Here is a 26154-nt window from a genome sequence, read left to right on the forward strand (position 1 = left end):
CAAACACTTTGGAAACATTTTCAGTAGCTTTCATTGGGAAGTCAGTGACCAATATTTTGAAAAAAAAAAAAAACAAACCCAAGAATATATGTGGACAATGAAATAGTATTTTGAATAATTAAGTATTTAAAGCCTATCAAAAATAAATTATTTTTAAGTGAAAACTGATGATGAGCTCAAATTTTAAATACATTAACCAAACCTCTAATTTTCTTCTCTTTTCTTTCAATAGACTATGTCAGGAATTGTATCATCGGAAAAGGAGCAGACTACAAAGGAACAATATCTGTTACCAAAAGTGGTATCCAGTGTCAAGCCTGGAATTCAATGATCCCCCATGAGCACAGGTAAGAGTTCAGGAGCAGAGACAATGGGAATAGTGCCCAGACAGCTTCCATAAAGCATGGCTTGACTTATTAGCAGACAAAGAATTTATGAGAAAACTGACCTTAGACAACAAAATCTCTTAGGTGTATTCTTGCCTTCCCCCAAGAGGTGCTGTTCTCCAGATCCCAGAAACCTCTTACCTTCTCAGGCTTTCTCCAAAGAGGTCTCTCCTAATGCCAGCCTGTGTGTCTGGATCCCTTCCTTTCCTGTGTCAGTTTTTGTAGCTGTTTATATCCTTTTGATCTTTTAGCTACTGGCAGAAACAAAACATCTGCGTAACTTCAGCCTGGGATCTGGAAGTTTATCACTGTTTTCTAATTGACTCCCAGGAAAGGGGTAATTCTAAAAAATAGAACATTAAGAAGCAAGGGATATTAGAGGTATTAGCCCACCTATTGATCAGTAAATAATTATTGTTACTGTATTTTGCATAGTTACTATTAATTCTCTATTTTTTGTAGAATATGTTAAACTCTATAAAGCACTTAGACCAGGCAACAAATACATGGAAAGGACTGAACAGATTATTGACATCCTTCCCTTCAGATCATACAAGCAATAACTAAAGACTGATGTAGCACATATGGGACTTAACTTTCGAGTTTAAGACCTGATATAGTGAGGAACAGAGGCCATATCTACACCTTGAGAGTAGACTTAGTTCAGCTATTTTGGCTAAAGAAAAAGAGGAGGAAACCAAAAACTGGTGCCAGTAAGAGTAATGGTAAAACCAGATTCAACCAAAACAAATGTTGCTGGAAACTAGCAAAAGGACTATGAAGTACTGGTCTACTATTTGACCAATTCTCTTTGAAGCTTTTTGTACTGGCTTTAGCCATTTAGATAATAAACGCTTAAGAGCCAAAACCAAAATTTTCCTCTCACCCATAAGCTTCCTATCTCCATTTCTGCCTTTTGCTGTGGACTCCCAGCATCAGCACTTTGTTTAGGAGGAGCCAAGCTGGAGATTGCTAGTGAGGAACTGGGCTGTGCACTGCTCAGTCCTGTCCTGACCAAATCTATCCAGCGTGCAAGAGGATATCTTGGAACAACATTAAAAGGCAAAGGATACTTGGGTTCTTTCCTCTTATGATGTGTTACAAAGCTGAGCCTCAGGCTTGGACTCGGCTGCTTATAATATAGATGGTAGTGTGTCTGATTTTCAGTGTGAGACCAAAGCCGTTCTTAATTGTGAACATATGAAAAAAAACATCAGCTCCCACAGTAATGACCTCTTGAGACTCAACACCTTGAAGTATACAATCTTCATCTTTTAGAAGTCAAAGTTTTCTCAATAATTACAGCCTAAGCAAGAACAAGCATTATTCTATATAATATTCATATGACTTTATATAATTAAAGAAAGAAAAGTGTCTGGATAGTATATATTATCACTAAATTGCATTTTAATATACAGCATACACAGTTTTATCTACTACATTTAGACAGCCACTCTTCTATGATGAATTTTATGAGAATGACTTTTCTCCTGCCTTGTGCAATAAGTTTAATTTTTAAAAGGTCACTGGATAAATGAGGTGGCTGCATGTTAATTTTGTTTTTCAACATCAGAAAATATGATTTCATCATCAGAGACATGAGGGAGATGGGAAGAAGCAGACAGTAGTGGTGTGTTTGGAACTTATTAGTATGAAAGGCTTAGATTTTTAGGTCAGTTTTTCTCAACATCTGATTATCACAAAGTGCCACTGGAAAATAAATGCCTTTTTTCATATTCAAGGGAGAAATGTACTTTACAGATTTTTCATTATCTTTCTAGAAAGAATTGAAATAACTTCAGACTTTAAACTTGTTCTTGGATTTAACAAACTATATTTTTATTTATCTGTATTCCAGTAGAACCTGGAGACTCCCAGCTGAAATCAGAGTTCCATTATTTTCATCTCCATCCTAGTACAGATTACAAGACTATCTTTTTTTTATTTTTTTTTCTCTTAAGAGCTTTTTATCTAAATGGATAAAGCCAATGCAAAAAGGGTTCAAAGAGAAATGGTCAAAGAGTAGATCAGTACTTCACAGTTTTTTTGCTAGTTTCCATGACTTTTGCTGTGGTCGGATATGTTTTTATCATTACTTCTACTGGCTTTAGTTTTTGGCTTTTTTCTTTTTTTTTCCTTACCTAATATAGCTGAACTAAATCGGCACACAGTTTTAGGAGTGGCTCTATCTTCCATTTCTGGGTGGGTCTTTACTGCATCTCATCTTTTCCTCCCTCAAGAATGTTGCTTCAGTACCCGTTGAAGCCATTTGTATTTCTGACCCATCTTGAGTTTCTAATGCTATTCTTTTAGACTTTTTTTTTTTTAATGTTCTGATAGCATATCTGATGTAATTTGAAATGCCTTTTCCCTATGTTTTCTAATGTCCATAATATCTGAGCTGAAAGATTTTCCAGCAGGAAAATTAAATAAAATATTATAATATGCACTAACATACTACATTAACACATACACAGGTAGCAACGTCCCATCAGAAAAGTTTGTCCCAGGCTAACTTTAACTAAAAAAATTTCAGAGATTTATATTTCAAAACTACAGAGGAGAAACAGAAGGAACAGTTTTATAGGCAGCAGTAATAACATAAAAATTATTCTCTTCAAGCACCAAAAATAAGAAAAGCGCTTTTAAGTAATGCTTTCACATTGCATTGACTAGAACCACAATGCTATTAACAGAGGTATTTTCCACTTCAGTTAGTTCAAAGATTTCATTAACGGGAATAAAACATGATTTAAATGTCATGTCAGAATTTTCTTTTTGTTTCTTCTTCTTTCCCTCTCTCTCTTTTTTTCCTCATTTTTAATTTATTCATTTGTAACTTAGAATTTGCCAAGGACAGCAGGAACCATACATTTCTTTTCTGCTTTTGTATATAAAATAAATCAATTCATGTGTATAAAGACTGACCCAACTACTTAGTTTAGTTTCCTAAGCTGCAAGTGTCTACAGTCTTCTAAAAGAAGTTAGATGAAATTTTATTCCTTTTTTTTTTCCTCTAGAATATAGATATGTTTGAATTCCCTTGGTGATTAAAAAAGCCCACACCAAAACAAAACAACAACAATAAAAACCAGAAAAAAACCAACCAACCAAACACCCAAAATAAAGTGTTAGGCATTTTCAGAATAAAAGGTGCACTTTACTTGTGATATTTCCACCAGAATTCAAATTTACTGAAGAAAAAAAAAACCTGGAACAAGTCTTAGAAAGTTCAAAAATTAAAAAATTTATTAAGTTGAATTACGAGTTTTGTGTGATCCCCTATGCATTTTGCCCAACCTTTCAATTAACAACAACAACAAAAAGTATCTTCATGGAATTGAGCATAACTTTGAATTTCATGTGTCTTTTAACCACAGAGATTTAGGTGCTGTTTAAGCATCACTGCAATGAAACCGGCAGTGGAGTGCCACAGGGTTTGTGTGCAATGTGCAGCCTGAGTGTGGGCATGAGCTCTTGCAGTGGCATTGAACAGAACCAGCTCTGGGGTGGGCTCCTTACTATGGGGTTAGCTATTCCCTATTTGTGGGGAAAAATAACTAGTATTACCTTTATGTATAAATATATATACATATATATATATATATGTGCCTACATATATCTCTATATGTCAGTGTGTAAATGGGGTTTTCTCTAGAGGTAAGTACATAATTTTACAGACAGCTAAGAACACAAAACCTTGACCCTGGAGAGTTTATATTTGATGGACTGAGCATAAGCAGCATTTTCATACTAAGAATGTGTGCTAGGCAAAAAATATAGCATTAGCTCACATTTCTATAAAATCACTAAAGAAAAACAAAGTGCTTAGCATTGGCCTGAGAACCCCTAATCTAAAAGAGAAAGATCTTAAGGGGCATTGTTATTTAATAGCCCCTTACAGCAAAAGCAGAAAATATGAAAGAGAGAGCACAGTTTAAGTCAGCTAGGTTGCTGTTAAATGACCTAATTTGTACGATAGCAATGATGAGTCGGTCTATAAGCAGCAGACCCTAAGGTGACAACAGTGGGGCTTGGGCAGAACATGAAGCAAGACAGCCAAAGCAGGATCTGGGGAAATTTCTGATTGTGGTGGGTTGACCCTGGTTGGATGCCAGGTGCCCACCAAAGCCGCTCTATCACTCCCCCTCCTCAGCTGGATGGGGGGGAGAAAAATATAACAAAAGGCTCGTGGGTCAAGATAAGGACAGTTTAATAAAGTGATAGCAGAGGTTGCGCGCGCGAAAGCAAAGAAAAAACAGATGATGTTATTCTCTACTTCCCATCAGCAGGCGATGTCTAGCCGCTTCTCGGGAAGCAGGGCTTCAGTATGTGTAGTGGTTGCTCCGGAAGACAAAATGCCCCCCCTTCCGTCTCCCTTTACTTAGCTTTTATATCTGAGCTGACGTCATATGGTATGGAATATCTGTTTGGTTGGTTTAGGTCAGCTGTCCTGGTTATGTCCCCTCCCAAGATCTTGCCCTGCCCCAGCCTGCCATTGGGGGGGGGGGCAAAAATGTTGGAGAGACAGCCTTGATGCTGTGCCAGCACTGCTCAGCTGTAGCCAAAACACTGGTGTGCTATCAACACCTTTCTAGCTACTGATGCAGAGCACAGCGCTATGAGGGCTGCCATGGGGAGTATTAACTCCATCTCAGCCGGACCCAATACACTGATGCTGAAACGCAAAGCAGCCCGTGGTTTCAGGCAGTGAAAGCCTCTCAGCGCGGTGTGTCACACTGTTCGGTCACGCTCACACGCTCCTGATGCTCAGTTCTAGCTGCTGCCTGACCAGGGATGGGACGAGGTTTCTCTGCTTGTGGGCTTTATGTCGTAGGTGCACGCTACGTCCAGCTGGGCCTGCTATATGTGCACAACACGCAAGGGAAAGGCGGGTCTGACATGGCTACAGACCCAGTGAATTTTTCCCCTATGCACCCAATATATTTTCCCCCCGGTCCAAGGGCCTTCCACCGTTGTGTGAGCAGTGAGGAGCTCCTGAAGGAGAGCGCAGTGAGGGTGGGCAGGGAGTGTGCTGCTGCCTCTGGCTCTGCGGCAGATAGTTGGCTCCGGACGCCCGAGGGATGGGAGTAAAACTCGCTAGAGCAAGCTACGCGCTAGACAAATTGTCCCACATTTAGGCCATTGATTGAGTAATCCTTACTGAAGATGTGTATTTGTGTATGGACAGATATTTGGGCGTGTGCATTTGTTTAAGCAGGGTGGAGGGAGAAGGAAGCAGAAATGTTTCTAAATGTCTGTAAAAAATGATTAACACCAAAGTTTGCATGCTCTTATACTGTAATGATTGTCATTTTAAAACTAGCTTTTTGCCTTCGAGCTATCGGGGTAAAGACCTGCGGGAAAACTACTGCCGAAACCCCCGAGGGGAAGAGGGAGGGCCGTGGTGTTTCACCACCAGCCCAGAGACGCGCCATGAAGTCTGCAACATCCCCCTCTGCTCACAAGGTAAGCCAGCTCGGCTCACGGGGAAAGTTGCCTTTTCTCTGCTGACAGAGAATAGCTTCGCTTCCAATAGTTTCAGTGACTCTTGCTCATGGACTTTGGAGAAAGACTGGGTGATTTCTCAGCAACAATAACTCACGTAGCGAGAACAGCAGTTATTACAGAAAGAGATCTTTTTATGTTCCTGTACTCTGGAAGACTTGAACAAGCTTTCAGGCTCAGCAGCTTTTTTTCAGGTCATGGAGGAGCTGGAACAATGAAGTTTTGCTGATTGCACAAATGTGACCCTTTTTTCACTTGTCTAGTCCATAAAGAATCCATTAACAATTTCAGTATTACTATCTGATAAAATCAACTAGTGCTATTCCATGGTAAAATCAAATTTTCTTCTTCTTTTTGATGAAAATACAGATACTGAATTACAGGATGAAAGCTCAATCTAAACATGCATTTTGTTTTTCAAATGAATACTATAAATAAGCAAAACTTTTTATAAATCCAATCCCATTCAGCTTTCAAGTTATAGAATTTGAAAGACACTTCATGTGCACCATTTCATTTGTTGACTTTTAAGTTCTGTTAACCTCCAAACTAAGCTCTTATATCTTGCTAATCAGCCAATTCGGTTCCAGTCAATCAACCCATTTAAATTCTCAAGATTGGATGCCTTTAATTTTCCTGCTAATGTGTCATGTGCAATAGCTATGCAGTGGTGGGGGAAGAAAAGGGAGAGGGAAGAAGGGAGGAAGAGAGTGATTTACAAGGAGCTTGAAAATCTATTAAAAGCTAACATTTAAAGATCAATTTAAGCGAGCTTCAAATGGGACGAGACCTGGAGCTCACTGCAGGATGAAGACTTTGGTAGCGGATGTTTTAACTGAAGAGTGAGATCTGTAATTGCATAAATTAATATTTACTAAGTGATCCTTCATTACAATTACTCTAATTAGGGGGCACTTAAGAAATGTGTCTATAGTTAATTATGGTGAATTTATTTCATATTTTAAGTCTTCTCATGCTAAATTATTAAGCATATTTTGTTCAACAGTGATTTCAAATCCCTTTGGTAGCTTTTGTCCACCCTCCATCCACCCCCCACTTTCCCAAACCAGGGCTGAAAATGTATCATAGTTTAAGCTGCCAAAAAGAATTAGTATCGAAAAGAAACAGTATCATATGTAGCTGAAAGTGCTGGGAATTTAAAGAGACAGACTGTACTGCATGAAATTGTGATTCAGCCATTATTCTGGACTTAAGCTTGGGCTGTTATTATACTATGACTTAGAGTGATTTAGAATTATGAATGTTACTTAATTAGAAAATACCACCTCTGAAAAATACTCCTTCATCAGATGCGTGTCTCTCTCTGTTACTAACCATAAGTAAGGTTAAAAATCTGCCAGAGACATGAATGCCTCTAGCAGCTCACACCTACCTGCCTCAAAACCATAAATGTCCTATAAAGTGATACCAAATTTAAGCATCTGGATTAGATTCAAGAAAGAGATGCAGTTCTATTCCAAAGGATATTTCCCATACCAACCTAACTAAAAGATACCACTTTTTATACCTCTGTAGGTTGGTTTCAATTTATAACATCAGGGATATGATTTAATTTAATTTTTTTTGTGTGTGCTATAAGACATCAACATAATAAATGACTAGTACATATTTTTTTTCCTAGTTGAATGCATGACCTGCAATGGAGAGAGTTACAGAGGGCCAATGGATCACACCGAGTCGGGCAAGGAGTGTCAGCGTTGGGATCTTCAGAGACCACACAAGCACAAATTTCGTCCAGAGAGGTAACCTCTCCTCCCCGCAATCAAATCCATGTGGTTATAATCTGAAAACTACACACGTTCTGGAACCAGTTGGGCAAAATCAACATTAGCTGAACTGAAATTTATGGAGTTCACCAGTTTTAGTTGCTTGGGCTTCTGGCCCATTGTGTCTGCAGGCTGGCTCCTGTCATGATGGAGATGCAGGATGGGGACTAGATGCCAGTTTGTGCAGTTGTGGCTACATCCCATGGCTGTGAAGTGCAGTGATGTACATGCACTGTATTAATTGCTCAAAATTTCCTCCCTAGCTTCATTGACAGTAAAAAATTAACCTCTGAATATTTCTGTATATGTTGTGATGCAGTTTCAGTCACCTTAAAATACCTTAAAGTAATCACAAAGTAAATAATGATTAAAAGTCATAAATTTTTGTTAGAGTTCTTAACACAACTAGTGAATACAAGCTTGCAACATTGTCAAGTCAGAGTAGGCTCCTTTTTTGAAATATTGACCAGCTTTAAAGTTGTACATGGTCTTCTCTTGTAATCAGGTTTAAGTATCCAATTTGTTTGATAAAAATATTTGCCCGCTACAAGTTTTTTTTCAGCCTGGTAAAGGGGTTCATCGTTCTGTTTAGCATTTTATGCACATGGATTTATATTTTAGACTTTTCTCTTTTTTTAATTTAGGCATAGACACATAATGCCAAAAGATGAGTCAGAAATAACAAGATGAAGTGCATCCCCTTTAGGGTTTGTCCTAGAGGGTAAAATTCACCCGACTGCAAAGGGTCACCTATAATACACACTTTTGGAAGGATTTTGAGTGGGGGTTTAGGCCACACAGGAGGGCCTTTGTGTTTCTCTTAAACTTGACTAAAGTTTCAATTTAGTTTTACTCTGGATTTTGGATTAACTCCATTTATAAAGTGGATTGAATAAACTTAAACTGCCAGAGGAAGACTGCAATAATCAACAAACTCAGAATGATTGAGACCCTCCACTGAAAATATCTTTATATATGTTGAAGTGTTGAACTAAATAAAGCATCATTTTTATATTTAGAAATATGGGTACTGGTAGTAGATTTTAGAAAGCCTGATTATTTATCAAAACATTAAGGATCTGCAGTTTTGGAGTTTATGTGATATAACCTCTTTTTCCTCTTGGCTCAGATGATCTACTTCATGAATTATAGCAGGCTATCCCAAAGTCCTGCTACAATAAATATTTTGTATTAGCAGACTGGGACTGAAGATAATCTGTTTCTGAGTTTTGCCATACACTTGCTGTGCATACTAAAATAAGTCACAGAAAGAATTTTGTTCCTTGGAAGTGAAACATTTATAGAACTTCTGGGTACAAACAATAATACTTTTACTGTCAGGAGGAAATTTCTTTTTTCCGTTAATTTTGGATTGTTTGCAAAATGACTTTTCAGACTAACTGCAATCTCATGAATGATCGCCTTCCTCCTTGTAAGATTTCCTTCAGAAAATGTCTTGAGAGTTTTCAGACTGTAATAAAAATGCTTTTTTTATCAAAAAGCAACCCATCCGGGTTGAACTCATCTGTATGGGCTTTCAGAAGAGTAACTGGGGTCTAGTACATTTCTAATACACTAATGTTAATTTAACATCACGGAATGGTCAGTAAAGGTAGTGACAATTATACTTTGATTATACTAGCTTTTAAAAATGTTGTGGGCTTTGGTTTGTTTGGTGTTTTTTTTAATAGTCATTTAAGTTGAAAATAAAAGCAGAGGTCTGGAACAAATGATCCATTAAAATACAGCAATCTCTAGAGAGGCTTATAGTATATCATCTAGGGGTAATGTGAATAATCTGGAAACCAGGAATGACTAGCTGGACAGATTTAAACTTATTTTCATTTATGGATCCATCCGTTGCAACGATGAAGAAAGAGAAGTAAAACTAGTAATCTTTTCAAATGCTCCTGTCTACCTGCTATTGACAATGCTTTCAGTTCAGGGTGAGTACATCTCACTTTTCCTTTTTTGTGACCTCAGTGAATTGTTCCACGCTTATTCCCTTCAGAGGTCAATTACTGAAGAGAATTGATAATATCTGTTTACTTAGATGTGATTGAAGCTAGCAGTAGGAATCCCCCCAAACAGCTCCTGCGTGACCCATTTTTAGTTGTTAGTGGAGGCAGAACTGTATTCTGAAACTCCAGTTCTGTCGTGTACTGTTCATGGGCAGGATTATGCCTCAGTATGGAAGGAAGACTGTTGAGGATAATGACTTAGATAGGCATAGAGTAGCATAGAGAAGCAACAGTTTTCTCCTCTTCTGCTCATATTTTCTGCTCAAAATCAAATATGCTGTGAAAATAGGTACTTACTGCATGGAGGAAAGTGGGGTTGAAGTGTAGTATAAGAGTTGAATAACTGCAGGTATCCTTTTATTAAAATACTCTGGTTTATATCTCTTGTATGAAAATTTACTTTATACAAAATCAAGTTTCCAGTCTTGCATGTCTTTAAAAATAAAAAGAAGAGGAAAAGAAATATTGGTGAAGAGTTTTAGACACTAAGTTTCAGTTTAGTTCCAGCAGAGCTAGACATCAGCATCTGTCTCTTTAAAGAGAATAAATGTTATCTTTGTCTAACACTTTTTCCCCCCTAGCAACTGAGAAAAAGTCTTGATTTTAACACCAGATGTGTATCTTAATGCTTCATTTCAGTTTCAGCAGGGAAGTACAGCTACTGCAATTTCAAGGGGAAAAAAAAGAAATATGTAGGGTTCTGAAAGATCTTGGAAACCTCAGGCTCTTTGCTGGGTCTAAGCAAGAGGTCTGTGCCTGAGTGTACTGGGGAAGGAGGAGTGTGCAGAGCAGAGAGATATGTTCTCAGGGAATCCTCCACAGTCTCACTGTTGAATTGTGTGGAACAGTTTGAAGTTCTGTTGTTTATCTTATCCCTAATAGTTGTGTCTTAAAAGTGTTAGCTGGCCTTTTCCATAGGAACTGAGGAACTGTTGGTTGCTGGATGTGAAGGAAAGCAGAAGCATGCCTGAATATTGTGGGAAGAATCAGTGACTAGGAAAGCTGTTGTTGCTCTAGAAAAGGGCACATAGATATAGTAGGTGGAAAGAAACAGTTTGTGAATATCCATCCCACAAAGACACTCAACGCTTGATTCTGGAAGAACTGTTACACCTCTGCTTAAGTTTTAGTTAGTAAATAACACATTTGTTGACATACTGTGGGAACATGTCATATAATATTAGGAAGGACAGAGCATTCAGTGCTATGAGAGACACTTGCCTTCTAGAGAGTGGATTCTTTACACCCCCAGTTGTTTTGAATGTTTTTTGGGAGCTATGACTGTAGTTACCTTGCCATTCCTGGCCTCAACTTGGTTCCTGGGTAGTGCCATGGACCCTCCATTGCTGTATGACATGGAGCACGTGCTGCCAACATGAAAGCTCATCACTGCACCTACTGGGTGGCCAAAGCCTTCTCGTTTTCTACTATACTATTAGCCCATTAACTATTTTCTTGTGAAATCCTTGGACACAATTTGTTTCTTTACAGTTAGTCTTCTACATAGCAGAAAACAGGGTATTGCTACTAGATTTGAAACTACCACATTCTTGACTGCCCTTGAATTCTCAGTTTTGTGAGGTTTCTTCTTGGTGGTTTTAGTGTTGGTTTTTTGTTGTTTTTTTTTTTTTGCTTGGTTGGTTGTTGGGGGGGGTGTTGTTTGTTTGGTTTTGGGTTGTTTGGTTTTCTTTGGTTGTTTGGGTTTTTTTTATTATTCTAGTTATAAGCTGTCCCTGTCCCTTGTTTAGATGAAGGAACCTGATTTTTCCCAAGGAATGGGAGATCAAGTTGCAAATGCATAAGTCAAAATTAGGATGATTGTTTGACAGAAAAAGCATCCTAGAAAAAACACAGTCTTGTAAATCATATTTTCCTCTGCTTGTGTGAAACACATCTGCTTGCAGTTGTAAATGGGTTCAGGTTCCCAGGTAGTTAACTTTATTGTTCTCTTACATATTTTTCATGTTTCCCTCAGGGGCATATCTACTTTTTGTTTCCTTTACAAATATGTTTCAATAAAAGTGGAAAACCAAGATAATTTGTATTCACTGGAAAAAAAAAAAAAGTATGCATTTATCTCCTTCTCTTGAAGTTTATAGATGTTAATATAGCACATTTATGCAAAAAGGACCTCCTTATCTTGAATATCTGCCTGATTGTTCAAAGATGGCAGTAGGAACGTGGAAACAATTAAATAGCACAATAGTTTCAAATCTTAATGAGATAAAGTCAGACGGAAGTTAATTCCTTATTTTTCTCCTTTTTTTCCCCAATGCTTGAAATGAGGGCATGACCTAGAATGAGCTCTATTACAAAAATGGAGCTATCATTAGTAACATAGCTATTCAAAATAGCTTCCAGTTTGAACCCAGGGCTGTTGCACTGAAGAACCTGTTTTCTTAATGAGTCCAGCATGCCAGGCAGTGTTTGTATAATCCACACTTAATTGGGCTGTTTTAAAAAAAAGGGTGGCTTTAGAGTCTGGTCATCAGTTGACAGACACAAGAGCAAGAGTTTAGCGATTAGCAGAGTGAGCCCATCCGGTATCCTGTGCATTAGCACAGCAGGGAAGCCCCTCAGTGGAGGTCTGATTCTGCTGCATATTTGGAAAGAGATTTTATGTTATTAACTTTCTAATAGTGTTAAAAGAGTATCCGCATCCATCTCACAGGATCAGACCCAAGGTTAATGGTAACTGGTTCTTGTTTGCCTCTGTCCTTTAAGTACCTTGTACGAGCCTGTGCAGTGTTGCCAGGAAGACTTCCCTGACACGTTTCTCGTTGTGGTTTGCAGATATCCTGACAAGGGCTTTGATGATAATTATTGCCGCAATCCTGATGGCAAGCTGAGACCATGGTGCTACACTCTTGACCCTAACACCCCCTGGGAGTTCTGTGCAATTAAAACGTGTGGTGAGTTCAAGCAAAATTTATTGCTTCCTTTTCCTTTCCAAAATCTGGTCACAGATAGCTCAAGCAATATAGGACCACAGCTAGTTCATTCACTGCACTTCAATGACTTCTAAAACATGGCTTTCAGAGAGGATCTCCTATAAAGACATCATATATAATCTGGACAGGAAATAAAAGAGTTGCATGTTACTTAGCACTGGAATATGGGTATATCTTGCGTACAGGAAATTGCATTAAAAGGTAGGAAAATCGAGAACTAAAAAAGTGAGGCAACATCATCATGAAGAACTCATGTACAGTATTAGTTTGGCCATGCCGGGCATCTGCATTACAGTTTGGGAGCAGGTGCACGCACACCTTCCCTACTCAGTGCTCTCTCTGTCAACAACCGTTCGTTGCTTTGTTTTCCTCTTGTGCATTGTGCGGTTCTAGGCCTCAGTTCCTGCACACTATTTAGCCTAGTGCTGAAGACAGAATTATTAATTTCCTCATGAGTTTCTCTGTGATATTCAGCACTCCAGTATCAAAGCACTCCACGGGCAATTAATTTCTTTTCATCCGTCAACTACAAGGTGGTTGCTTTTGTTATTCTCACTTTCCAGACAGGGAATTGAATCCAAGTAACGGTAAGGTATAGAAGTATTGGATGCCCACTTTGAGATGCTCTAGTTCAGAATTTTTAGAGCATTCTGTGCTGTGTTCTATCTTCAAAGCCGAGATCCTCCTAACTTTGGTGGTAGCCCTGACAGCTCTGTTCTACTGATCATTAGATATCTTAAATGAGCTGTACGGGGACAATGAGAAGGTACAATTATTGGACATCCCTTGAAAACTTGGGTAAAGTAATTTTGCTAGACTCATGGTAATATTGGGGCTGAGGCAGATGGTAGAATTAAGTTTTGCTGGGACATGCTTTAATCAGGAAACCAATATTTACATCCCTGAAATTCCTTGCCTAATTCACAGCTTGTGGGACCTACAGGTGATAGTCTCCTCTCTTATCTCCCATGCCTCTCATTGCCAGACTTGGGGTCCAATTTTTTGCCCTTAGTGAACTGGCAACATGTGAAATAATCAATGTACAAACATGATCTTAAAGGCAGTCTTCTAATACCTAGGCAGATTTTTTTTTATTCTTTTTTACTCAAAATACTTTGTTTATAACATCTTGGGAATAAAGGCAATTTCTGAAATGAGGCATGACTTTAACTGAATCCATACTGTAGAAGCCTGTCAATTTCATGTGCCCCAGCCCTGTGGCAGAGCCCCCAGGAATACAGGCTGAAAAACAAAAACAGTATTTTTGGATTTTCCGTGAAGTAGAGGCAAAGGGAAGCTTCTAAAACTGCTCAGTGAAACTCAATGTCATGTTAGCTCATGAGAAAGTCCATTTCTCTTAGATCTGCAGTTTTGGAAACTACAATTTCCTTTGTTGTCCTGCTTCAATTTTGACCAAAATTAAGTGTTAAAAACAAAAAATCCTCGAAACCAGACACTCTGCTTTTCATCTAGCTCTAAGTGTCATTTCAGTAGGCTTATGTCATTGTAAAATTCATTTGGCTCTCTTGGGAGGAGGATAGAAGAAGAGAATAGATTCTATTAAAAAGAACAATAAGGCTTACCTGAAACTGGATATATGTAAGAATCCAAAAAAGGGGGGGTGGGGAAGAAAAATAATAATAAGCATAAAAAGAGTGATTTTTAATGACTGTTTAATTTTCAGGGTTCTCTGTATTTTGTTGTTGTTGTTATATAAATGAAGATAAACCGTTACTGGGGTATCTAAAATCCAGATAAAATAGAGACAGTGGTGGATCTTAAGAAAAGTCTGTTTCCATAATGTAATCCTGTATTTTTCCTATAATGTTATTATATATATAAATACTGGGGGTGGGGGTAGGGGGTGTGTGGAGAGAGAAGATGGAATGGCTCTGGCATGAACCTTTATGTGTGAGCAGTTGCTGCCTGAAGGGGGAAGCATGGGATTCTCCGTCTTCACTTGGAATTCTTACCAAACCAAATTATGCCATGTTTTCTGCTTCCACCACCAATAGTTTGGAATTTTATCTCCTTGCTTGTTCTTGGCTTAGGCCAGTGTAATGGCTTGGGGTGTCAGTCGCATCTTACCAATTAGTCAATTGATTGAAATCCAAAGGTTGAGTAAGAATACTCTCAATGTACTTCCTGATGCAGAGTAAATGAACTTATTCTGCACTATCATATGTCATTGCAAATCCAGTATAAACTAGTTAAAACTAGCAAAATTATTCCACTGTAAAAAAAGTGAGGTTAATTTGCTACTTTGGGCAATGTCTGTAATCACATCCTCCAAAGAGAGAAGAAACTTAACAGGACTACTGCTTGTTTTGTGTCAGGCACCCATTAAGTCACACCCATGTTGAAAGTCTTGCCTGTGAACTACAGTACTAATTCATGTAACTCTACCTAGAGTTACTGATAATCTTTGATAACAGGGAAAGTTCAGTCTTTCCCCATTGTGAACACAGTCTTGCTTAGCTCTATAACTGAATCATCTTTCCAATTTTTTAGTTAATTCATTAAATTGTTGTTTTGGATTTTTGGTTTGTGTTTTTTGGTTTGTTTGGGTTTTGATTTTTTTTTTTTTTTTACCTAAACTGTGCTTCCTACATTTCTCTAATTATTAGATAATATATGAATAATATGTAGCATACTAGATTTGTTCTTTTCCCCTGGTAGAAGTGTTTTTATTATGAAAAAAATATATTCCTAAGTTACAGCTGACTGTTTCACAAATGCAACTTTTATAAACCTTTATCCTTTGGCATTTCCTGAGCTGATGTGTCAGTGTTCTGAGGATTCACATCTGGCTTCACTGGTCACGTAAGCTTACAGTCCATGCAACTTTCAGTATCTACAGTCTGGCTTAAGCTTTATAAAATACTTGGGTGGGAGATCTCCTGCAAACTACTGTAATGTCACCTTTGTCTACCCAAGTCACAATTAGAGTCCTGAAGAAAAGGTAATCCTTCAAATGAAATTAAAAAAAAAAACAAAAGAAAACAACATCCATAATGTAGTGATTTTAATGTTGTGATGAAAGCCTTTTGTCTCATTTATAGGCAAAAGTTGACTGAATTAACTAGAAATACTTTCTTTCATCTTCAGTTAGTATATTAAGATCAGTGGAAATTTCATATGCAAAACTGTATTATCTCTGCAGAAAACTGTAGATCTTTGGAAATTACTGAAGCAATCTATATGAGGAAGAATACAGGAGTGGTGATCTTGAAAGTGTTTAATCTGGCAGATGTTTTCAAGGGTATTTAACACAGGCATATGGCATTGTCCTCTACATAAGATGCGGTGCTGCTCAGTGCTTTCCTTTATAACCTAGTAAGGGAATTTATGGCTGATATTACTGTTATATCACCAGCTCAGTGACCAGCATACCAACACAAAATATCAAAGCCCTGTTTTCAGTTCTCACTCTTTCTTGAGGCACATAGAAAAGCTGTTTTCCCACCTCCTAGCAGGGAGCCCAAAACACTAAGTCATTCTGGGTTTCAGTGGCTGCACTATTTTCTGAAGCTGTGGCTGTGTGCAATCTCAGTACACTAAACAGAGAACATCATGAGTTATATGTCTTTATAGCTTTGTGGTTTGGATTCTCACACAGGTTTTTAATTCCTATGCTGAGGACCGTTTATATATTTTACAAGAAATACTAATTAGAAAAAATGTTTTGCAAATCCAAGTCCTTGGACCATATACAAAAACGTAGGTGTCCTCTCTTTGGGGGAGTGACCACAAGGCAGCATGCTGCTTGTGGCTTTTGCTACATGTCATGAGTACTAGTATGCTCTATAGCCAAAATGCTGACAACAGCTCATATACAAAATTTTCGGCAAAAAAGTCAGTGGAAGGAAGCATTCAGAAAATAAATATGTTTTTAAGACTGAAGAGACAGGAAGGCATTGTAACTTTATTTCCAAGCACAGAAGGCAGCATAAAACATTGTGGCTTACAGCCAGGGCTGTGAGAAAGAGATGACAGGAGCAATTAGGGATTAGAGATGGCTCAAGCTGCAAAAATTGGATCTGGATTAAGACTTCAGGGACCCCAGGATTGGTTTGAAGTTGCTCACATATGTGTCTGTGGTTTTGGCTTGAGACAATTTTTAGTTAGAAGAGAGGATAAAAGGACAACTATAACAGCAATGAAGAAGTGTAGGATGAAATGAAGAAATGGAAGCAGTGACAGCAAATATGAAAAAAGAAAATGACTGTTACTTTGGCATGAATGAGGACACGGACTACAGGGAAGACAGGAGTGGGGAGCTAATACTGCTTTTAAAAAAAAAAAAAAGGGTGGCTGTGCTTCTGTGGATGAGCTATGGGGCTATGAGAGAGGTGCTGAGGCCCAGAAATTAAGCTACATATGTCAGTCATTCAAGAGCTGCAGAGCTACATGGAATTATTATGGTAAGGACAGTGTTTGGTTGCCGTCTACCTGATTTCCAACCAACCCAGCTGATTTTACCGTGGATTTAGCCTTTGCTGTCAGTACTCATAGGCAGTAGGTGACTGGAGCCCCAAAAGCCCTGAGAGACTTCAATAAGGGTCTGGGTTTTATGGGAAAGAGCAAGTAATAAAACAGCAAAATTGAGAACCTAGGTGTAAAATGAACCATTGTAGCATGCCTACAACTTTTGAGAAGGCACAGTATCACCAATATTAGATTAGTCATTCTTTAGAAGCAGAGATTTCAACTGCCCATTTGAATGTGAAGCTCTGATTAAAGAGTTACTTGTTGAATCAGCATGTAAACAAATAAATGTCCCACTCAGTTTAAGCTTAATATTTATGTAAATAAAGATGTTTATAGAAAGGAGGCAGTGAAGAGACTGATGTGTAGTAGTTGATAAAGTGTAACCTTCCAGCTTGCTTCATGTGGAGGCATAGCAGAGGTCCAGCATTTATTGTGAATGCGACAACTTAATCTACATTTCCTCAAAAAGGATCCTTCTCAGATGCTTTTCATCATCTCTGTGACAGTTTTGAAAGTGAGATTTAAGAGCTCTAAACCTGCAGAAATCCAGATTTTTTTTTTTTTTAAATGGATTTAAACTAAAAATTGTTTGGGTTTAAAGCCTAATTGTACATACTGGAACAACCTGGAAAGATCTCTCTGTGCTCAAGGACAAATGAACTGTAGGTGTGCAGGTTTTAGGTGACAATGAGTTCTTCAGTACTGTGATTCTTAAGCTTAAGACTAATTTATTTCTTCATTTTCTCATATGTTTTTACTGAAAAAAACCCAAAACACTAGAAATCAGTGTTGGGTTTTTTTCCATGTTTCATGTACTGTGAGATAGTACCTTGAAGGAAACACGTCGAAAGAAAAGAACTGCCACTATCATACTGCCCAGAGCTATAGATCATATTGCTTGAGGTAGGGATGCCTGGAGGCAGTGTAACTGAGCATGAACAGCTTCTCGCCATAATATCACTCAAGTTTCTTACTGACATTTGCAGAATTGTGTGGATCATGTTTAATGAGGACTTTGCTGTGTTGAGAACACTTTTGTTACTGGATTAGGCACCTCGTCTTTTAAAATTTACTTTTAAAAATCTACTTTTAAAAATCTTTTGTTACAAATCAGGGCACATTTTCCTTTTGTTGACTGGCACACTAGGAAAGACATTGCAGCAATATAAGCAAAAGTAGGAATTTTCCTGATGAAGTAATTTAGGACTCTGCTTCTTTTCCAACTACGTCTTTTTCAAAAAATACATAGAAAGTATTACCATGAAAAAACATGAATACTCCAGCAAAATTCATACCTTCTTTTAAGTCAGTAAGAGTTTCACCATTGACCTAAAATTTGTGCAGGATTTTCTTCTGGGTCATTGGGATTAAAGACAGAAATAGTACTCTAACTGGTTACTTCAGCTGTAGAATGACTCAAGGCCCCTGCTGATTCCCTCATGCTGGCATTACTGTGAGAACCGGCACTAAGACGACTATCTGTGGCTTTACACATGAAACTCTGGATAATGTTTCATCTCTTTACTTAAGCATCTATGAATGCATGAGCTGGCCCTTATTAATGAAGTTATGTATTTTGAGGTATCAAAATATGGAGGGTTTTATGGAAAAAAGGAAACCTTTGCATTATTGCATTTTGGCTGGGGACTTCAGAATGAATAGGTGAAAATGGAAATACTACTAACAGGAAATCCTCAAGTAGCTGTCTGAATTACATGGTTAATTTGAGTCATCCAGAATACAAAGAAAAATTACAACAAAGTTCAAAAGTAGCAAAATGCTGCTAGACAATTACCAAATTCTTCTGTTCACAATGAAGTTTCATACAGGAATAAGAAGTGACATTTAATTAACAAATCATAAATAGTAGTCTTGCATAAGATGATATTTTGTGTGATCTTCCTTTAGCAGTACTTTTAATCTCAGTTCAGAGCTATAAAAGCTGAACTGGAACAACAATAACAACAGAGTACTTCTAATATGAAATTCAAGTACCTGCCTGCATAGTGAGGATTGCTTATTAAACTTAAATTCATCTTCTAACTTAATTCATAATGTCTTTCTCATTGGAAGAAGGCCTTGGAGTTGCAGGTCTTAATTTATATTTTACAGGAAGTGCTAGGGTAAGAATGGGGATTCAGCCTTAGTGATTTTTAGCTTGATCTTGTTTCCACCTTGTAAGAGAGCTGACGAGTGTGGTCTCAGGACTTTTTCACCAATGCTCTGCACATCTGACGTTCATGCTTGGAGTTATTAAGCTTTAGATAATTGGTTATGTGGGTAACAAGAGTAATTAGCCTCAAGACCAGGACCAGTACTGAATGGAGATGACTAAGTTGTAGGCTTGGACAACCTGGACTGTTCTTAAAGTTTGGCAACTGCCTTATAGTCTACAGAGCACCTCTGTAATGCCTGGTGAGGCAGGCACTGCTCCTCAAGCTTTTGCATGGCCCTCTGTGCATCCAGGCAACCTTTCATTACCATGAACAGGGAAACTGTTCCCATCATGCCTGTTTGTGGAAATCACCAGCTGAATGAAGGATTTCTTGAGCCTTTTTTGATATTTTTCGAGCTTTCGGTGAGACTCAAGAACTCAAGAGCCAGAAAAGGAGAGAGGTTGTTTCTGAGGGCACAAGCCCTCAGAATTTTGGAATTAAATGTCAGAAATATTTTGGAGTCTCAATTTTCATGTTTGAAAATTACGTATTAGTAGCAAATGCAGGTGGTATAGCAAGAGTTTGGGGAGGGTTTTGTGGACCTTTTGGAATGATAGAATTGCTTTATTAATCCAAATAAAAATATTTTAGTGATCCTCTTCATCACTAGAATTCTTATTGAGAGCTGCCACAAAGTAGTAGTAGCAGATAATCCATCACACATTGCAGATTTTGAAATAATTTCTCTCTTAGCCATTATACTGTAAGTCTTTCCAGTAGTGGCTTGGCTGTGCAAGTATTCATGACAATGTGAAAGTTAAGTTTTTCTAGTTCCTTTAAACAGGATAATTCGACATGGACAAATTGTTGTAAAATCTGATCTACAGATAGAACTCACTGTCCAGACACATAGTATAAGCTTTAGCGATGAGCTGTGTATCTGTAGATGTATAAGAAAGAATGGTCTACAAAATGACTCTGTGGACTTGCTTAAATCAATTGATGCATTATTTATTTCATTTCAGGCACGTGATTTTAACACACACACACACACACACACACACACAATTATACATAAGCGTCAACCTAATCACTTTTTCCCTAGTATGAGTACAGAGTAGATGTACTATACAGTTCATTACAGTTGAAATAGTAACTTTTGCGTATAAATAAGGTCTTTGTAATAGCTTGTATTAGGCTGAAATTTTATGCATTATTACTATTATTTAAGAAGACTTTTTGCTAGTTATATAGATGTAATTTATTAATTTACTTAGGAAATATTATGCAGCCAGAATGCCATATGTATACTGAAATTTATCATGGTAAGTAACTATTTTTTTTTCCTAATTATACACCACATCGCCTCCATTTTTAATAAAAGATTTGCATATATTTTTTGAAAAGACTAATATGTATTTGAATGTGGCACAGCAATGTTTAATCTAATCAGTTTAGGAGCTATTTTAGAATATAATTCCAAATGTTTTCATGTGATAGCTATGAAGGAAAACCGAAATATGCAGCTACGTATTTCTATTAGATGTATGAATTTCTTTGTTTGTTGTCCAATTATTTAAAAAGTGAGTAATAATGATTAAAAATATAGTTACTAGCTGCAAGCCTGTTTTATGAATCCACTAGAAAGGGTGCATTTGTCAGCCTGCAGAAGCCTGCTTGTGATACTTTCAGTGCCATGTCCTTTTGGCTTTGGAACGAGCTTGGAACTCACAATCCCATTGAAACAGGACAACCTTTGCAGACAAAGTGCCTTGGGAAGGAAGGACAGGGAATTAATTTGACTGTGAAACACTGATGTAAATACATCAACCAGATGAAGAGAAAAAGGGAAATTTTCTCCAGCATGGAGAAATGCATAATTCAACTGCACAACTTGATGTTGTCATCTGACAGGGAAGTGATCTTTAACATAGAAGATTAGACAGCAAATCAGCCAAACCCATCTGTTATGACATTTGGTTTCCTTAAGATCCATATTCTCTGCAAGTTCATAGAACTGGCTCAAGTCACCAGGAATGAACTATTATGAGTAACACACTAATATTGTTCTAATCACTGGACCATTTGAAGAAAACTAATTTTAAAACTTTATTAACTTATATACTTATTGCTGGCAACTAATCCTTTTAGGGTAATTAATAAAATTAGTCTTGTGAACAATAGCAATTACCAACAGATGGGCAGTTACTTACAAAAATATTATGTTGGGAGTTTTTTGGGACATTGTAGAATTGTTGCTCTTACTGTAATGTATTTAGTTTTGTACTATTTTGTATATATCTGATGCAATATCTGTGCCATTAATTTGCAATTATGAAAATTGCATAAGAAATAAAAAGAGAGTTTCAAGCTATGTGAATGAGTCATTTCAAAAACCACTGTTTTTCTGAATTTAGTTCAAGACAGCCCACACCAGGGTGAATGCAGGGTATATCAACATCTGTAAAAGATCTTGAGTCTGATGAAGTTGTTAGTCTTTAAAACATTTGTCTCTCTGTAGAGAATAGTGATCTTTGATTTCCAAAAGCTGGGCTTTTTTTTTTCCCCTCTAACTATATGAGGCATAAAAAAAAGAAACTTCAAGGAGGATTTAGCACATTACTTTATAACAGGATTTTTTTAAATTATTTTTTTTATCTGCATCTTTTTTCCTGTGACTTGATATTCTGGGAATTCTTTGGAGAAAACCAATTGGGTTTTAATCCTGCAAACATATATTAACATGTTTAACAGTGTGCACATGGGTGGTCACTCAGTTTTGCAAAGTTAAGCAAATGAGAAAATATTTGCTGAACTGGAAAGAGTAACCAAGAATATCTCCTGACCTTCAATGATATAGCATAGGCCAGGTGTCTCACTAAACAAAAGCTCTTAAATATTGCAGAATCTTTGCCTGCAAGTGGATAAACTAGCATAAGGTCTAACACCTATTTTGATTTCATGGATGTTGTGAGTGTGAAGAGGAGAAAATTATTCTGTAAAGGACATCAGATTGGCAGTTTCACCAAAGAACTCCAATTACAATGATTTGAACTGCAATACAGAGTTCAAACCTGACATCCTGAAGCAGGCTCAGTCTTAAGAAAATGAAACAGCACTTCTTCTCTGGGTCTGCAGATGAAAACGCCATGAACAACACGGAGGCAGTGGCTGAGACATCAACATGCATTCAGGGACAGGGTGAGGGTTACCGTGGCACGGCCAACACCATATGGAGTGGAATCCAGTGCCAGCGGTGGGACTCCCAGTTTCCTCACCAGCACAACATCACTCCTGAGAACTTCAAGTGCAAGTGAGTAGAGACACATGGGTATTACTGCAGTGGGAAAAGAGCTTAGTTTTCAAATGTTTAGAAATTCATGCCACCAAAGTACACCATAGGATCCCTGTCCCTGCTCTGCGATCTGATGCATTCACTCTACTTGCTGATGCTGAAAACCATTTGAACATGGGAAAATCAGTTCTTCAGATCTCCAAATATTAGTTCTAGATGAACTTGTGTGAAACTGTAGGGTTTTTAATGAACTTTTTCTTCAAGCGTGTATTCTCCAATTTAATTGATTGTGAAGTGTATGGATGTTTTCCAGACTGGGACCTGAATCCCAATAGTGCTGGTACATTACTATTGCTTTTCTTTCATGGAGGTAAGTACTTGTTCACAGTGTGGTTTCTGACTTTAAATTAATATGTCCTAAATGTTACCTAAGTGTAATCTCCTTGGTAATACTTAACATTTATAATATTTGACAACACTTCTTTTATTTTCCATCTCTCTAATCCTTTTTCTGTCACATTACTAAATGTACTTGCATGAATAGGACTGCTTTTACCTGAAGGACCAGTGGTCATCTAACCTTTTCTTCACTTCATAAACTCCCAGGATGTGAATAACCTACTTGGTTTAAGCAGTTACCTTAATCATGCTCTTTCAGTCCTTTTTTTACTGAGCATAGAGGAAACGTAGCTGACCAGCATGGACCCAAAGCCCAGTTTGTAATAAATGTCTTTACTGATGGCTGAATATCAGTCTGGGCTTGTGCTGGAATTTAATAGTGTGGATCTTTCAAAGTAAAGAAAAGATTCCAGTCTGAGTTTGGATTATCTCTCTAACAATAGCTTGTTTGAGCAAAACAGTTAGGTTTATTGTCTTAATCCCTTCACTACTATTGTACACTTTATTGATCAAATACAATGTATTGGAACACATCTACTGAAAATGTAACAATCATCGTTGCAATGGCAAATAGGACTGATCCTGAGCCTCCTCTGTCAATCTCAGGACTACCTTGAAATTACTTGGAAGATAGTGCTTGAGCCTGATCCCACAGGTGTTTGTCAGACAAACCACCACTTAAACCAATTTGTGCTGCACCTATGTAACCCTGCTGCAGCATCAGGCCCTTGTGCAGTTTTAACAATGTTCCTAGCCGTGTAGAGGGGCTAACAGTATTAGGACTGCTTATTAGCTGGTGCTTGAGAGAGTAGTGGCTATTAGGCCAATAGCTTGAGTAAAAGCAACAGAACTGCTCATATGACTGTTCAAACCTCACATGAGTAAGAATTACAGTATTAGGCCCATTCTTTCCATAGTCTATTATCAGTAAGTGCTGCAGACAGAAAAATACAGTGAAATATGGAGATGCACAGAACATGGCAACAACTGTCAGGAGATGGGAAAATAAAATTTTTTATTAAGAGTTTTGGGCTTTTTTTTAATTCAAGAGGTTTGGCTATTTCATGCAAGCTGAGAGAGACATTTAAAGATGTTCCCTTGTGACTAACTTTCACTTTAAAGGTAACAGCTGTATAGAATTTCACATACATTTTTTTATATTCCAAGACTGAGTTTCTTAAATGAATTGCTGACAGTCTACAGGACTCTGTTCTCTAAACTCAGCAGAACCATTCAAAATACAGGGAATTTTAAACACTTTGGTATTGTTTATATTTAAAAGCACTTGTAATGGATTGCAGGTGTATCCAATGTCAGCTTGCATGCAAATATTGGTGGAGAATCTTGAATAAAAATAAGCTATATTGAAAATATTGTTAATCTTCAAATGAAATGTTATATCCAGTCAAAACATAGGTCCACTGAAAATGAGTTCCCATAACCATATTCTTATTACAATTACTATATTTTTCTGGACACTGTATTCTTATTGGCTCCTCATCTCCTTGCACTTGACACTGATCAGTAACATACAGACCTTAAGGAGCATATATTATTGCTAATTCATAATAAAAAGCAATAGAATGCATCAGTGCTTTTAGGTTATCCCTGCTGCAACCTAACATATTTATTTTTATAGGGATTTGAGGGAGAACTACTGCCGAAATCCAGATGGATCTGAATCGCCCTGGTGTTTTACCACTGACCCAAACATCCGTATCGGTTATTGCTCCCAGATTCCCAAGTGCGATGTATCAAATGAACAAGGTAACAGAGGGAGGGTGATAACGTGATTTTAAGTGAATGCTGTACTGTTCCAAACAGCAGATAGGCAGGCTTGAAAACTGGAGAAGTTGGTCTCAGTACATCTGTATTACACCTGTGTAGTTCCATTTTGGCTTTATTTGCATACTTGGGATTCATCATGGTGTAAATGAGATTCATTTCTCAGTTCATGTTTCGATTCCAGCCGGAAAAGCTGCAGCAAAGATTTGGTATTGGATATGATTTTTAGACAAGGTGAATTTGTGTGCCATTTTATATTAGCTGGAGATCTGTTCCACTGTCTTACCTTCATTAGTTTGAAAGGCCTTTTTCCAGAGCTGAGATGATTTCCTTGGTTCACAGTCTTTTTATAATTGCATATGAGGCCACCAAAAGCAATTTTTTAAGCTTATTTTTTTCACATAGCCCCTTGTCTAAAAGGAGTTGAGCTGAAAAAAACACGTGAGACTTCCCATATAGCCTCTTAGCTTCAAGCTGTTACCTCTGCCTGTAAAGTCTACTCTGAGTAGTCAGGCAAATGTTGTTGTTCCCATGAGGTCTTGGTATTACTCTAAGGAGTATTACTGCATCCTGAGATCCGATGTCAATCATAGCATAAACTGAGGCTAAGATGTCAGACCTATGACTCTACATCAGGCTGCATTAAGATCGCCATCTTTAAATTTTAGCCATTTTTTCTCTTAAAAATTAAGAGTTGCAGTTGCAAGAGTTGTCAGAGAAAGGATTAAACTTTGACTTTCATTCTGTGTTTTTTGTAAAGTATCAATTATCAAAAAAGTAAAAATACTGATGAATATGAAATGAAATGCTTTATAAAAAAAGTCTTTATAGTAGTGATCATTTTAAACAATCCTCTTGAAAAGTCTCAAAAAGGCTTGTGATAAAAGCGTATGAATTAAACATGACTTCTGCTGGCGTGAACAAGCAAGTTTTTGAATTGCATTCAAATTAAAGTCACGTTGCATTTTTGATTTTGCCAAAGTAGAACTTAAGTCTAGAATTATATACTCTTGCTAGTATCCAGAATCCACCCAAAGGTAAATTGTTGCAAATAGGCTAAGAGTGCCTGTTGTTTGAGGAGGGAGGATTAAGAGGACATTTTTTGCTTTGTTTTGTATAAAACAGCTCCTGACAAGTTTTAGATTATTCTGCTTGACCCTTCTAAATTAACCATAAACTATTTATGAAAGAAATTTTCCCAGTTTATCTAAGAAAGACAAAATTTATAATGCTACTGTGTTGAGAATGAAAACCTCAAGCAGGAGATTGTGTATCTAAATTTGAAAAATTTCTCCAATTTTCTTTCTGATTTGATTTATATGGTTGTCTGGTTTATATTGTATAGTGTTTGCTAAATATAACACTTGTCTTTAAT

At 37.4% G+C, this 26154-nt stretch overlaps 1 protein-coding gene across 5 annotated transcripts in view; it reads left to right on the forward strand.

The window, feature by feature from the left end:
* The window catches only part of HGF (hepatocyte growth factor), a 61000-nt gene that overhangs the window by 17252 nt on the left and 17594 nt on the right, over window positions 1-26154 (forward strand). For 4 of the 5 annotated variants that reach the window (XM_069801715.1, XM_069801714.1, XM_069801713.1 and 1 more), the window contains 6 exons: window positions 233-347; window positions 5713-5855; window positions 7537-7657; window positions 12496-12614; window positions 22439-22613; window positions 24634-24761. In XM_069801715.1, the coding sequence (XP_069657816.1) occupies window positions 233-347; window positions 5713-5855; window positions 7537-7657; window positions 12496-12614; window positions 22439-22613; window positions 24634-24761 (801 nt within the window). The remainder of the gene's footprint in view (window positions 1-232; window positions 348-5712; window positions 5856-7536; window positions 7658-12495; window positions 12615-22438; window positions 22614-24633; window positions 24762-26154) is intronic. The other variant, XM_069801712.1, reaches the window with a different exon arrangement.

Source organism: Haliaeetus albicilla, chromosome 14 (assembly GCF_947461875.1).
Source record: "Haliaeetus albicilla chromosome 14, bHalAlb1.1, whole genome shotgun sequence".
Classification (NCBI taxonomy): domain Eukaryota; kingdom Metazoa; phylum Chordata; class Aves; order Accipitriformes; family Accipitridae; genus Haliaeetus; species Haliaeetus albicilla.